This window comes from Leptodactylus fuscus, chromosome 5, assembly GCF_031893055.1.
Source record: "Leptodactylus fuscus isolate aLepFus1 chromosome 5, aLepFus1.hap2, whole genome shotgun sequence".
NCBI classification, from domain to species: Eukaryota; Metazoa; Chordata; class Amphibia; order Anura; family Leptodactylidae; genus Leptodactylus; species Leptodactylus fuscus.
In genome coordinates this window covers 153452358-153468316 of record NC_134269.1, presented here as the reverse complement: position 1 = coordinate 153468316, position 15959 = coordinate 153452358, and the positions used below count along the sequence as shown (strand labels likewise).

Below are 15959 nucleotides of genomic sequence, written 5' to 3'. Positions count from 1 at the left end.
CATTTCCGCAATGTGGGGCTTTAACCTAAGTCTGGATTCAGTTCTATGCATCATGGGGTATCTCCAGGATGTCCTGTACGTTAGCGGTCATTCCACCTTTACCTTGCTCCTGTTCTTCACAACTTTACTCAAGTCAGGTGGACTGTAATGTCATCTAATTCTTGGAATAATAATTTGTGGAATTTTCCGCGAAAAAGAATTCAATTCAAGTGAATTTACCTCTTATAAGTGTGAAGTTCCTACTACTGTGAATGCCTAGTTGGAACCCTACTTCCACACCTTGAATTTTATAAACTGCCATCTGCATCTCTTTCTATATACCAGTTGTGTCATTTTCTGCCATTAATGAAATTGTTCCTAATTAAAACAGGAGGGATGCAAAAGTACAAGACATTTAACTAAAACATAGTAAGAAAATGTCACAAAAGACTTTTCCCTGTGGGTTGTGGGTTCTGGAGTCTTCAGTGTTGTGATATATGTTTAAAAGGAGTTTTTCAGCAGTGTATAAACAGAATCATAGTTCCTTATACAGGTGATTCTATATGCCTCTGTTTTTTAGCTCTATTTTCATGTAAATTACCATTTAATTCATATGCAAACAAGGAGAAAAGTAGTTTGAGGGCTGTGTCTTAGCTTGCCTGGGTTATGGGCTAGATTCCTGGAATGCACTTTGATGACACACTGATGTCACTCTGATGTCACTCTGACTGTATTCTGCTGCAAACTCTGCCCCACATTAAATGCACACTTGGTCGAGTGCATGGAGTCTTAAAGGAACTTTAATGAACCATAAGCAGAATAAAACCAGTGGCATAACTACCGTGGTAGCAGCTGCCACAGGGCCCAACACCTTAGGGGGCCCATGCCTCCTCACTAATATGCCAAAAATAAAACTTTACTTTTTGAGGCACAAGGCCCCCTAAGGTGTCGGGTTCTGGGGGCCATTATGGGGCATAATACTGTGTGCAGGAACGCAGGGGGAGGGGTGCGGTCAGTCAGGGTCTTCGGGAGGAGGGGGGACATGTCAGAAGTTCGCTACGGGTCCCCGCCATTCCTAGTTACGCCACTATGTTTTACTCTAAAATGCTGTATGAATGGATTTCATGGGCAACTTCTCCCCCACCCTGCTTGGCTTGATTGACAGGTTTCTCCCTCTAGAGAATCAGGCAGAGGCTTATCAATAAAGCCAAATAGGCCAGAGAGAAGTCATATAGCTAACTCATCTCTCTCTGCCTGGATTGTTTTTAAAATTATGTTTTCTATGACACACTTCATTGTTAAACATAGCTATCATAATTCAGGCAACATGAACCGGGTGACAGTAAAGGTTAGGCCTTTAAATTTAAATCCCTTTAAATTTAAATGCCTAACATCTGAGGCTGCACTACTGAAAGAATCTGATTTTTACAGAAACCTTGTGTGTGAATCATATGTCCAGGTGCATTAATATTTACCTTAGTCAAAATAATTAGGATATATGTTGATACATAAATGCATTTAGAGTTTGTGATCTTCACAATATTTCTATGGCAGTAATACAGCTGACAGAAATGCAGCCTTAGGCTTTTGGGGCTGATTTGGAGGGGGTAATATAGCTCCATGTAATTCTCCTTTAATTTCCCACCAACCTTCCCTCTTGGCCTTCCTCCAGGCTGTGATAGGGTGCGGATACTGCCATTTATCATGCTTATAAAATGAAGCAAATGCCACTTATTCTTTTGTATTTTTATTATAATTGTATACTTAACCTTTTTCAATATTATTCATTGAGAACCACACCTTGCTGTAGTCATTTCAGCCCTGCCTATGGTTGAAGACAGACTGACTGCTATTCAGATGAGTAATTGTGGAGACTCCTGAAACGCGCACAGTGGATAACCACTGCTATGTGTGGTCATCTGATAACTGTGCTAATTACCGGTGAATGGTTAATGGTCAGATTTAATCACTTAGGAAGAGGAAGAAAAATTCCCTGTCCCGGCTCTTTGTATGGTGGGTATAAATGGAAGATTCTTCATGCATTGCTACTGGATTGAATTATTGCAGGGGAGTTAATGATTGCAGCATAGGAGAAAGTAGGAAGAGGCAGACAACATCTATCACTAAGATAAAGAATGAATGTGCTCGCTGACAGCCACTTCCACTGTCTTTTCTCTGCTACTGAATTCTGTAGCGCTATTGCTTGACATCTGATTATATGTATTTGCATTGCAGGCCAGTTTCTTCTAGAAGAAGGTCGTATTATAGAAGCAGCAAAAATGGCTAAGAAAGCTGCAGAATTGGATAGCGGGGAATTTGACGTTGTCTTTAATGCAGCTCACATGCTCAGGTAAGTAATATCTTGGCACAGTGCTTGCTAAGAATATGAGGATACAGCGGCAGAATGACTCTCTTATATATTATAAGATGATATCTATACATGATCATCAAATACATAAGAAAAAGGGTTCATTTACATGTACAGACATTTTTCTCTTGACTTGTAGTGACAATATTGGATTTTACTTTTAAAGTGGCCTCTCAGCAACTGACTGTAAACTGACATTTTCTTATTCATGCCCTTCATCTCCTCATCTGATACTTTCCTTTGGTCCTATTATGTTTAATATTACATTTAAAGGGATAACTACATCTGAGCCATTCGTAGCAGCTGTATACTCTGACCACCAGATGGGGAGTAAGGGCTAGTTCACATGGGTCAAAATGGTCAGGATTTTGACGTCGAATCCACATCAAAATCCTGCTGCCTCCCATTGAAATCAATGGGAGCCGGTCATTTCCTTTTTCCGTGAGCGGCTTGTTCCCGCTTGCAGAAAGAAGAAGCGAGCTGCCCTTTCTTCAGGCGGATTCTGCCTCTGATTCAGCTGCGTGACACGTGACACCACCTTCTGGAATAGGCCCATACATTTGGGCCTAATCCGGAGCGGAAAGCCGCAATGGCATGCCAGTGCACTGTATGCACTGCACCGGCATCCCGTCGTGGCAGCTGCGACTGAATCTGTTCATGCGGAACCCCATGTGAACTAGCCCCCAGAACCAGTGATGTGCAGCTGTTTGACGTTGTAACCTCCTTAAGTCACGTGTAAGTCACGAATTACAGAAAGTGCATAGCTTGCTATATTCTGTTTCTAAAACTCATATTTATTTTTTATTATAGTCACAGACTGAGATGAGACTATCCCTTTAAAATGTATCAATTCTATAATAATGGTTGCCACCCAGAATGTCAATCTTATTTATTGAATTCCAGGAAGAATAATGCAGGAATAGCACAAAGCAGAATTGTATATGAAGAATCTCTTCTTAAGGAATATAAGTATTGACAGTAGTAATAGAGACATGTTGGGAGAGATGACAGGTTCTCTTTAGTAGAAATCTGGCTGTAAAACATGTACATTATATAATATTATTTTGACTATAGGGATTCTAAGTAGTTTTCTAGAAAAGCCGCAAATATCTAAAATTCAGGGATTAAGCAAATAACTCCTCACATTGAAGCCCACACACTGTATTTTCCAAGGGTTTGCACACAGGGAGTTTAGAAAATAAGTACTGGTTGTGAAGAATCCAGACCATGGTATGTAGACATTCACTTATCCAATAGACGGAGCAGGCCAAAGTGCTGGCTCCAAGATGAGGAGTAAGTGGCTGATCAGAGCTGTTATGATGCCATTTACAGGACGTGGAGTTATTCCCCTCTCATTCTCCTTGGTAGTTAGTAATGCGACCGTCTCATGATGTGCAGCTGGAAACCTTAATTATATTCTCTGATCGCTATTAACCTTACATACGTATCTGTTCCCCAGCCCGGCATTATGCATACTGTGATTTACAAGAAAGCTTCAAATCATTATATATTTCTAATTAAAAGATTTAATTGAAATAATGCTCCTTCCTTTAGCGAGCTGTAATAAAAATGTCATTAAACCTCTCATTAGGAAAAAACGCATAGAGTTTCTTGTTTTGCCTTTCACAGTTAGCCTGCTGTCACATGGGGCCGATTCAATGCTGTATTTTCCCAGCCAGAGAAAAGTGGAATGTTCCAAAGCTACAAATCGCTCCCGTGATGAAGCATTATAGTCAAAAGGACACTGATTTCTGTCACAGGAGAGCACGTCCGCTGTGCAGATGCAACATGCCCAATCTCATTTTAGTATTTTTAATGTTCAGTGTGCTTGTGCCTAATATATTGTACAGAAGGGCTTTGTAATGTTCCTGGATTTCTTCACATAGTCTGCTTTTACAGTTGTCTGTCTATTTTACCTCCTGCTTCCACACACTTCAAAATCCAAGTTTCGTAATGTACACAACAAACACGTGTTCCTGCAGTTCCATTGTCTGGACCACTGTTAAATGATGTATGACTGATGCTTTATTTCAAGTGTTAGTCATCATATGTGGTCAGGAAACACAGATATTCTGTCTTCTCCTGTAAAGATTCTGGTCATTTTCTGGTTAAGAAGGAAATGTTTTGTCTATTGGTATTATTTTTGGTTCTTGTACATTGCCCATGAAATATTTGTGGTATTCTCTGACATAAAAGTTAATTATCTCAGCGTTATAAGCCAAATATCAGGTCTGTATCCAGAGGCTTTTATATCAGGCATGATGACTGGTCTAGTATACTTTTCACTGGAAAAGAGTAATACGTTTAGTTTGGATCTAGATACAAACATAGTGTTAAAGAAATCTAGTTAGTGACGTACTTAGCCTGGCCATACATGTCAGATGGCTATTGGCCAAGTATAAAAGAAACAAAAAAAGGAAAAACCGCTGAACCTGGTAACCATAAAGTAGAAGTGTAAATTGATGTGGCTGCACGGAAACCTGCTCCAAACTGCAATGGAGCTCAATTGTAAAGAAAGTCTTATGAAAAATATCCAGCATGCCAAAAAATTTATAAAATATAGCTTTTACTTCATTTACAGATAAAAAGGAATGATCTTACATTGTAAATTCAGGATACAAGAACATATCTGAGGCCCTTACGCGTTTCAGGACAACATCTCCAGTCCCTTACTCATAGCTAGTGAGTAAGGGATCGGAGATGTTGTCCTGAAATGCGTAAGCTCCTCAGATATGTTCTTGTATCCTGAATTTACAATATAAGATCATTCCTTTTTATCCATAAATGAAGTAAAAGCTTCATAGAGAGAGGGGATATAAGTTGGTACTGCTAGATGCCTCTTGTGGAAGCTTATATCCCATGTCCCATTATATAACATGGCTGCTGAAGGAAGCTCTATAAGTGTCCTCTACACGGTGCACACTAAGAGAAGCACATGCACAGTGTTATTCAATAGAACTCTTTATTGGCGTTCGTCAGTGGGCAGGTTGCGAAAAGGAACGCCATGCAGCCAGCGATGAAGACTACACAAAATTAGGGGGCAGAGTTTTCCAATGAAAACATTTAGTGCAGACCTTTTCATAGCATCACATTAGTAAGTGGCATATAGTGCTGTATAGTGAAAGTGATACAGTGGCCTACTACTTTAGGCATGTATATATATACTGTGTGTATATATATATATATATATATATATATATATATATATATATATATATATATATATATATATATATATATATATATATGATCTTTTTTTTTTTTTTTTTTTTTGTCGAGTATATAAGTTTTGCTTACTTTTTTACAGTGTGCAAAATTTCCAGAACACTTCTAAAAAAAATTTCCCCATAATTAGAATTAAACATAAGGACTAGATTCATACCTATACCTAGTCTCCGTTCGAATCTATCCCCCAATCCTCTTGACAAATCTGGAGAGAAAAGTCCTGTCCACATTTTTTGGGTGGAGACCACATGAACCTTATTATAGTCTATGGGTCCACAGGAAAGCACTTTTTAAACAGAATGGATTTACGCTTTTCAGGTCCCCAAGCAGACCTGAAGAACAGAAACCCGAACGCAAGTGTAAACTTATCGTAATACATCAGAAAAATGGTTAGTTGTTAAAATCCTGCTTCTAAATATTGTGTGGTATATACCAAGCCATTAATAGATCAGTCAATATATGAGAAAAAATAAAATATGAATTTCAGTGAAATCTTTATTGTTTTTTTTCTAAAAGCAAGACAGATCCCTACAGAAGAACAATATCCTTATAAATGACAAAAGCAGGACTCCCCAATTTAGCAATGCATCATCTTAGGAGCATTAAATATGTTTGTGAAATAGATAAAGCATTATTCATGTGGAGGGAAAATCCCTTATCAGTTATTCACTTTAAACCAGCGAGACTCCCTGGAGGACCGCACTTCATGTATGTTTTAGTGATTTTGCTTTTTTTATGGAGCAATGGCTAAATACACACTCTGAGCATGTGACGGTGGAGAAATATTCCAGCCGTGTTTTAATTCCTCTTTTCTACTTGAATAGTAGAGGATGTAATAACCATCATCCGTTTTGTGCATTGCATGGAGGATCATATTTCTGTAAGCAGACTGCAAACGAGACACTAGTAACGCTTGTAGCTGTGGAAATAATATTAGCATTTTTTTATACTGACATGAATTCCTTAGTAGTTTTGTTCTTGGAGGCAGAAGCTAATGTAACCGTTTCAGAGGAAAAAAAAAAGGTAAAAAATAAAGGAAAAAGTGGACTTAATATTTCATCCTATTGCTTTGTTATCTGGGCAGTGTAAAATTAATCCATTAACCATCTCTGAGTGAATAATGATTTCCTCGGCTGTAATATTTTATATTCTGTGGCAGAGCCGGAGAATTATTTAATGCTTGCTGTAAATAGCAATATGCTACATAGCAGCTTGCAAACCAATCAGTCTTCTAAATAGAAAACCGATGAAGGAGCCAAACTTAAATGTGTTAAGGCATTGGCACGGGAAGTATATTTGATATTTTTTATTTTATTTATGATTACATTAAAGTACAATGGGCTGAGGTGCCATGCTTATTTATACGCTGGAAAAAAGTAATGATCATAATAAAAGTTCGAAAACTGCCATAGGTTAGAGCATACATAGGTAGCAGTAGCACTCGGGCCCTGGTGTCTTAGGGAACACAAAGACCTTTCTGCCACATCTATTTTTCTAGGGCTGTTGATCATTTCTAGAATAAGTTAGCCTAGTGGTAATAAATAGGACCAGGTATTGGTAGGGCAGTGGTTCTTAACCTTGTTTGAGGTACCGAACCCACCAGTTTCATATGCACATTCACTGAACCCTTCTTTAGTGATCAATCAAATATGACTTATTTCCAAATTCAAGACATAGGTATATGTTTTTTTACTGGTACACAAAATGAGCCGTGCATATGGCCTAGGGTTCGATCAAATCCTGGTTAAGAACCATTGGGTTAGGGTATATTAGCGCAATGTATAGGCTCTTGCCAAATACAGCCTGACTTTTCTATAATTGACTGGAATACTGTAACATGTAATACAAGATCTCCTTTCCTTGCTCAGTCAAGCTTGGAGAGATAGAACAGCCAGTGGATTACTAGCGGAAGAAAATTGAGTTGTTAGGAAATGTTATAATCCATACTGAAGAGCGGACACATGGTAACACTTACTTACAGTACCGTATCTGCATTAACATCTTTAGATGATGCTATAGTACTAAAGCAGAACAGTTTCAGTCTTATAAAATAAATTATTTTTGTACTAGAAATGTACAATTTAATCAGCCGAATATGTAGAAGGTGCTGTATTATTAGCAGAAGGGAAACCACATGAAATATGGCCAATGCACTAGTTGGTCTCACTACTTCCTATAATAACATTTGTAGATAAACCCTAAATTCCTAGATTGGGAGTAAAACCATTCTCTTGCTGACCGATCCAATTGTATCCTTAGGGCTAGTTCACACGGGGCTCCACATGTACACATTCTGTTGTGGCATGCCGCGATGGATTAGGCCTAAATAAGTGGGCTGGAGCCTCACGGCACAGACGCCATGGCTGATTCGGAATCCGCAGAAGGATAGGGCAGCTTACTTCTTTTTCTGCTACTAACTAGTGGAAAAAAAAGCGAGCAGCTCCCATTGAAGTCAATGGGAGCAGTGGATTCTGCATCAAAATCCATTGCCAACTTGCCACGTGTGAACTAGCCCTTAGTCATCAACGAAACCCTGACAAAGTTCAGTATCAGTTCTCATGTTGGATGGCACTACCGTACTCATTGTCCGGTGAAGAAAACCCCGTTCCATATGTTCTGCCCCTCTTTGCCGAACGTGTAAGCTCCTCTATAAAAGAAAACTTCTTTTTTTGGTCCTATGCATGGTTGATCACTCATTATAGTAGTTGTCATGTGACACTACATTTCTGAATATTAGAAAAACATGTTGTGATCAAGTGATCACCGGGCCATTTTATTTTTAATAAGATCTCGTTTTTCTGAGACAACGGCTACTTGAATGTCAGTGTGAAATACTTGGAAGGCATACAAACTCTCCTGGGTTTTAGTGATAGCATAGTTCCAGTACCAATGTCACTTTCCCAGCATACTGCTAAATAAAAGCATAAAAATAAATGAGCTTTTAATTAGTGAATGTCGCTCTTTTTGGAACATACAATCTTCACACGGTTACTTACAATTACTGTGCCTTTGTGTATTCCTTGAGACCTTGCCCTTGTGCTGAAAGTGATAGATCGGCAGAGATCTTATTGATCTTCTGGACTGTGACCAGTAATGAACTGACTCCTCACTAGATGAATTATTCTTTTCACTAATGAAAGATGTAAATAATGAAATACGAGCAAAATTATGTGAATTAGTAACCAGATCCTTGCTTGGTAATTGTTAATGCAATAGTTTATATATTTTTCTCTGGAAAGCACACGAGGACAAGTTATGACAAATTTATTTTTACTATCTGAATTATAAATCACATTAACTATGTATTATTTTCAAGAACATTTCATTCACTTCTAAAAATTGATAAAAATGATTGATTTGGTCTTTCCTTTCCAGGCAGGCCAGTCTAAATGAAGCAGCAGAAACTTACTACAAAATGGCAGCTGAACTTCGGCCTAATGTAAGTGAATTTGCTTTTGTTCTTGCTTTCAGTCAGGGCTTCTTAACCTTTGTTTTCTTGCAATTTTTTGACAGATGGTAAAGCTTATGACCCCCATTATAAGTGTTTTTTGTGATGAGTATAAGCGTAAGAGTGAACACAAGTAATGTATCCGCAACAACTGTAAAGGGCTCGGTTGGTGAAATAATCTCTTAATACTCCTTGTTTGTTGCATACATTTGTAATTGAATGAAATGGGTGAATGATTTTTTTTCTTTTTTTTCTTCAGTATCCACAATTACAACCCTCTAAAATCTATACATTATTTCCATGCGAGTCCACGACACAAAGGACTGTTTTCTAGATATACATGTCAGTTCTAAACTTCATTTTCTGCAATACACCACATATTGGTTAATTATGTATCAGATTTCACATTTCCATTTATTTATTTGTAACATTTGCTTATGATGACTTTTCTAAATAGACTCTATCTTGACCTTGGTTGTATGTTCTCTACCTATACATAATTTAGAAATTTATTTTAACTGAAAAAATTAACATTCTAAGGTTAAAAACGTTTTTCTATTTCATGTTTTTTCTTGCTCACCTATCACTCTCCAGCCAGCGGCATACACCCAAGATAAACAGTCTGCTTGTCTTAAGTTGCACAGTTATCTCTGGCTTTATATACAAAGATAACAGTGGCACCAATCAAGTGCTGTTCTAGCCCTTATCAGGGCTCAGCAGATGAGAACACTTTGCAGAGAGAGAAAAAGAAGAGAATCGTCAGCCCAACCACTAGCGCTAGATAGGAGACTTGGTCTGAAACTTAGGCAATGAGCTGTAAACACTGAGAACATATATTCAGCTGTATCCGATTTAGCAAGATGGGTAAAGCAATGTACTGGGTAAAACACTTGTGTTAGCTTAAAGAGGTTTTCTCAACATACAGTTTTTAAAAAACTTGAATAACCATGCTGATGAATTGTCAGCACTGCCCTGATAACTTCACCCACTTCCTATGTGCCCTCATTTTCAAGATCTGTAGCCTAATAGCACCATTACATCTTCAGTTTGCAATGACCAGAGGGGATGTTCTTTACTATGGAGCTTATGCTTGCTTGCTTACCAGAAAAAAAAAAACTTAATTTCCCAGGTATACCTGTGTTTCCTAACTGCTGCACTGTTCATTACCTTTAATAGATATCATCCATGTACTGCTCTCTCTGTTGGATGGCACGTGTATAGTGCCCTAATCTACTAAGTGAAAGAAACAAATTGGGCATGCTTGTCCTGAATAAAGATGGACTACAGGTCGTATTTATTGTTGACAGCAGTGCTCAAACAGTGGTAGTGATATGGGGATTAGGATTTTTCTAGTAACATATATACTTTTATACTTAAACGGGTTTTATTAAGGATTTTTCAAAGAAAATAATACAACACAAGTAAAAGAAGACAAGCAGAGCATCAATGAAAAAAACATATAAATCAGTAGGCTGGGAGGCCAAAAAAGACCCCCCCCGCTCATAAACATCAAAAATAAAATAGCTCAACAAGGAGAAGAAAAGGGAATAAAGAAAGGACAAGAAACAAACAAACAAACACAAGACGAAAACGGGGAGACCACAAACAGAACCAGAACGGGAAGCGGAGGAAAGGGAAAGCCAGAGAGAAAAAGGAAAAGAAAACAGGCGGCCACGTTACACTCAAGCAAAGGCAGTAGAAAAAGCAGAAGATTCCCGGAACATAATCCAAGGACGCCAGCTAAGCTCAAACTTGGAATAAGCGGGAGAGTCTTCCGCCACCAAGGTCTCCATTCTATGTATAAGGAGGAGCTCCTGGAGGAACTCAAGCAGGGAGGGAGGGTGGAGTGGAGCTGCGCCAGTGCCTTGGAATAACGGTCCTGGCGGCCGTAAGAAAATGTCTCAGGAGGTCCTCCTTAATAGCCGACAGCTTGCCAGGGATGACTGACAGAAGTGCCAGCTGAGGAGAAACAGTCACAGAACGCCCACTTACCGTAGAATACAATGAAAACACCGCGTCCCAGAAAGGTCGCAGAACATCACAGTCCCACCAAATATGTAGCATAGTACCCCTAGCGGAACCACAGCGCCAACATAAGTCCGAAACTGCAGGGAAAATCCTATGAAGAAGCACTGGACACCTATACCACCGGGACAGAATCTTGAAATTCCTCTCCTGAGCACTACAAGGTAGGGCCATCTTATGAGAAAGCAGGAAGGATCTGTCCCAATCCGCAGAAGACAGACCTACAGGAAGGTCAGAATTCCAAGCAGCAACATAGGAGGGGAGTCCGGCCGTGGCATCCGAAAGGAGAGTGTCATACAACAGAGCGCGAGGGGGGGAGGTCCGTCGCCCAGCAAGGGATTCTAAAGCTAAGGCCGGAGGAGAGAGGTGAGAAGGGAGAGAGAACCGCGTCAAGAAGGATTGGAGTTGGGCATACTCCAACCACGAGAGGCGTAGGTCAGGGTGAGAGCTACACAACTGGGCAAAAGGAAGGAGCGGAGAATCACCCGCCACCTCCTGAAGACGAGTACGATTCTCTCTCTCCCAGCAGAGGAACCGATCCACTGAGCACCCAGGGGGGAACATAGGATTCTTGAAGAGGGGAGTCATAGGGCCCGGAACACGGGCCAAGCGACCAGAAGAGCAGACCAGATCCCACACCCTCAGGAAGTGCGAAGGGAGAACATAGAGGCCAGGAGGTTTGGGACGAAAGTGCGGTGGAATCCATGGCCAAGAGGAAAGCGAAGATGATATCAGGTCAAATTCAATGGACACCCACTGCTTATCTTGGCGACGGAATTGCCAGTCAAACAGACAAAGCAAAACCGAGGCGCGATAATAAAGGCGCACATCCGGGAGGCCAACACCCCCCCTGGACTTACGCCTGACAAGAGTACTAAACCCAAGTCTGCTCCGAGAGGAGCCCCATACAAACTTCCCAAACAAGGATTGTACCCTAGCCAAAAAAGTGCGTGGGAGAGGGATGGGAAGGGCCTGAAAGAAATACAAAAACCGGGGGAGGACATCCATTTTAAGGGCATGGATTCGGCTGAACCAAGAAGGAAGACGAGCGCCATAAGAACGTAGGTCCGAAGCAATGGCATCCAAAAGTGGGAGGTAATTAAGGTGGAACAGGGAAGCAGGATCAGGGGAGATATGGATCCCCAAGTATTTGAAGGAGGAAGGTTGCCACCTAAAAGGGAAAGTCTGCGCCAGAAATTCAACCTCGGAAGGAGGAAGTTAGACATTAAGGGCCTCACTCTTAGATAGATTAACCTTGAAATTACTGAGGGCACCAAAATGGGAGAATTCACGCTGAATAGCTGGAAACGACACCCGCGGTTCGGAGACATAAAGCAGAAGGTCGTCAGCATATAACGCCGCTTTGACCACACGAGACCCCAGAGGTATAACGTGCACATCCGGACAGCGGCGCAACGCCACCGCCAGGTGCTCCATCACCAAAGCAAAGAGCAACGGCGAGAGGGGGCAACCCTGGCGGGTACCGTTACGAACAGAAAAAGGATCCGAAATCACTCCGTTCGCCCGGACACGCGCCGACGCATTCCCGTAGAGAGCCAGAATCTTGCCCAAAAATCCGGAACCAATACCGATCTGCACCAGGGTCTCCCGAAGAAACCCCCAATGGATGCGATCAAACGCCTTTTCGGCATCAATTGAAAGCAAGCAAAGAGGGACCCTAGAGGAGCGGGCAACGGAGATGGCGAGAACAGTTTTGCAAATATTATCCCGCGCCTCCCGACCCGGAATAAAGCCGACCTGATCACTGTGAACCAAAGCAGGCATGAAAGGAGAAAGGCGATTCGCCAACAATTTCGCATACAGTTTTACGTCTATGTTGATTAGGGAAATAGGCCGGTAACTCGCCGGGCACACAGGATCCTTACCAGGCTTAGGAATCACAGTGATCAGAGCCGACAAGGATTGCGTAACAAACGGCGACGACTCCCCAACACTATTAAACACCCGCGCCAGATCCGGGGAAAGAAGAGAACTGAAGCATTTATAAAAACGAGCTGTGAACCCGTCTGGGCCCGGCGCCTTACCCGCGGGCGTCGCCTGAATCGCCGCTGCGACTTCTTCCAACGAGAAGGGTGTCTCAAGGGCTTCCGCGTCAGAACTAGAAAGGGAGGGAAGGGCAGTCTCCGTGACGTAACGACGGATCTTATCCCCGAGCGCCGACGGATCTAGGTCCGCATAGTGACCGCGAATGTTATATAAGTTGGAATAAAACGAGCGGAATTCCGTGGCAATGTCAGTAGGATTATGAACCAAACCGCCCGAACCCTTACGCAAGCGCGGAACGTACGCGGGGGAGTCACGCGGATGGAGACGACGAGCCAACGAACGACCACATTTATCAGCGAACTCGTAATAATGTTTTTTAACACGATCCCTGAAGTGTAGATACTTCCCGTCCAAGAGGGTACGGAGTTCCTCCCTCACATTGATAAGCTCCGTGAAGGTCGTACGGGAGCCAGTCTGTTTGTGGGACATCTCCAAATCGTGGATCCGCCCCAGAAGGGCAGCAACCCCAACAGCCCGCTCCTTCTTGAGACGAGCGCCATGCTGAATAAGGACCCCCCTCGCTACGCACTTCATAGCCTCCCATTGCATCGGGAGGGAAGTAGGGTCATGGGTATGATCAAGCCAAAAGTTCCGAATAGCCTCCCCGACCGCTTCCCTACAGGAAATGTCCTTCAATAGGCCCTCGTTTAAGCGCCAGTTAAATGGACGACGCGACAAACCAGGGATGACCAGGGACAAATGAACCGGAGCATGGTCCGACCAAAGGACCGAGTCAATACGGACTTCCGGTGACCAAGAGAGGGCATGGTGGCTGGTCAGGAAAAAGTCAATGCGACTGTAAGAGTTATGGGCCGGGGAGTAATATGTATAATCCTTATCCTGAGGGTGTAGAATACGCCAGACATCCACCAATTGGGAGTTATGAAGGGCAGACAACAAACGGCGCAATTGCGAGGGAGCGTGGGGGGGACGCGGGGGGGAAGAGTCAACGAGGGGGTCTAGGACAAAATTGAAATCACCACCCAAAACTACTACCCCCTCACTGAAGTCTGCCAATCTGCGGATAAGGGACCTACAGTATGCCAATTGACCCTGATTCGGAAGGTAGCAGCCAGCCACGGTAAGAACCGTGCCTTCCATGCGCAATTTCAAAAAGAGAAACCTACCCTCAGGGTCGATACAGGTGTCCAGAACCTCATGCTGCAAGGAACGGTGGATAGCAATCGAGACTCCCCTGGACTTAACACTAGGGTTGACGCTGTGGAACCACTTAGGGAAGTAACGACTGCGAATGTCCGGGACGCGGTCCTTCTTAAAATGGGTTTCCTGCAAAACAAGGACATGTGAGCGCTGTTTATGCAACTGATACAAAATCTGATTACGTTTTTGAGGGACATTTAAACCCCTAGCATTGAGGGTGCAAAAGTTAACAGAGGACATGGCCAAAGGAGAAGGAAAGGGACGAGACAACAGAGAGACAAAGAACGATAAAGGAAAACAAGAAAAGGAGGGAAAAGAAGAGAGGAAACAACTAGACAAAGAAAAAACCAAACAAAACACAGAGGACAAAAGACAAAGAGAGACAAAACCAACTAAGTGGGGTGGAGAGAGAAACTCCACACAGAGAGGTGGGGAAACGGCAAAGAAAAGGATTGCCAAAGACCACGCACAAAGAAAGCGTGGAGACCCCGGTGGGAAACGGGCTTTTCCAAATATAGCAGCCGGTGCCCCACCCCGGGCCCCCAGGCGAAAACACCGAAACAATAAATCTTCTAACAGAGTATTAAATGCTGACCAACAAAATAGAACAACAAGAACATAACAATCGAAGGGAGCAAGCTACCCGAAGGAGCCAGCTGGTGGAGAGGATGGAAAGACCGCAGTGAGAGATAAGCATCACACATCCCTATCCCCCCCAACACATATCACAGGGACGCAAAAGGGGTCCAATCTAAACAACTAGAAAAGTCCGTCCAAACAAACAGAGCCATCAGGTAGAAGTGCCAGGAGCAGCCTGAGACGGATTCGCCTCCACCGGGGAGCGGGTCTTGCGGCGCCTCCCGGAGCGCCTCTGAGGACGGGCAGGAGGGGCCGACAGGAGGTCACCAGGGAACGGAGGCCAAGATAGGGCAGGAACAGACGGGAGGCCCAAGGCAGAGGCGAAGTTGAAAAGTTCATCCGGGTGAGACATGGAGACAACACGACCGCCATGACGGACCTGCAGGCGGAAAGGGAAGCCCCATGTGTACGGCACTTGATGCTGGGTGAGAACCTCCAGAAGAGGCTTCAACGCTCTCCGTTTAGCAAGGGTGAGGCGCGACAAGTCCGGAAGTAACTGGAGCTCAGAGTCCTGAAACAAAACCTTCGGCACCTCCCGAACTTTACGCATAATCGCCTCCTTCAACTGGTATCTGTGCACCCTGCAAATAACATCACGGGGCCTATTGTCATCAGGAGGGCGCGCACCCAAGGAGCGGTGTGCGCGGTCAAGTTCGATGGGTGAGTCCAGGGGGGCCCCCAAAATCGAATTGAAGATGGTGCGCAAGGTGGCGTCCAGGAGCTGAGACTCAACAGATTCAGGCAGTCCTCTCACCCTTATGTTATTACGTCGATTGCGATTCTCCAGGTCATCCAACATATCAGATAAGAACCGCAGCTGCCGAGTGTGAGAGGCAATGGTCGCCTCCTGGTTAGAAAGCTGGGAATCATGGGAGGCAGAGGACGCTTCGAGGGAATCCACTCTGGTCTCCAGTTGTTGTACAGAGGAACGGACCGCAGACAGCTCCGATTTGTAAGACTGCTCAAGTCGAATCACATACTCCTCCATATCAGACTTAGTGGGAACCACCGCCAAATGAGCGCTAAGGCGACGTAGTTCCACCAGGG

The 15959-nt window shown here is 43.0% G+C and overlaps 1 protein-coding gene across 3 annotated transcripts in view; it reads left to right on the top strand.

Moving 5' to 3' along the window:
• The window catches only part of TMTC2 (transmembrane O-mannosyltransferase targeting cadherins 2), a 231649-nt gene that overhangs the window by 194036 nt on the left and 21654 nt on the right, over nucleotides 1-15959 (top strand). For 2 of the 3 annotated variants that reach the window (XM_075274524.1, XM_075274523.1), the window contains 2 exons: nucleotides 2215-2329; nucleotides 8948-9011. In XM_075274524.1, coding sequence (XP_075130625.1) covers nucleotides 2215-2329; nucleotides 8948-9011 — 179 coding nt within the window. Of the gene's footprint in view, nucleotides 1-2214; nucleotides 2334-8947; nucleotides 9012-15959 lie in introns of all 3 variants that reach the window. The other variant, XR_012716117.1, reaches the window with a different exon arrangement.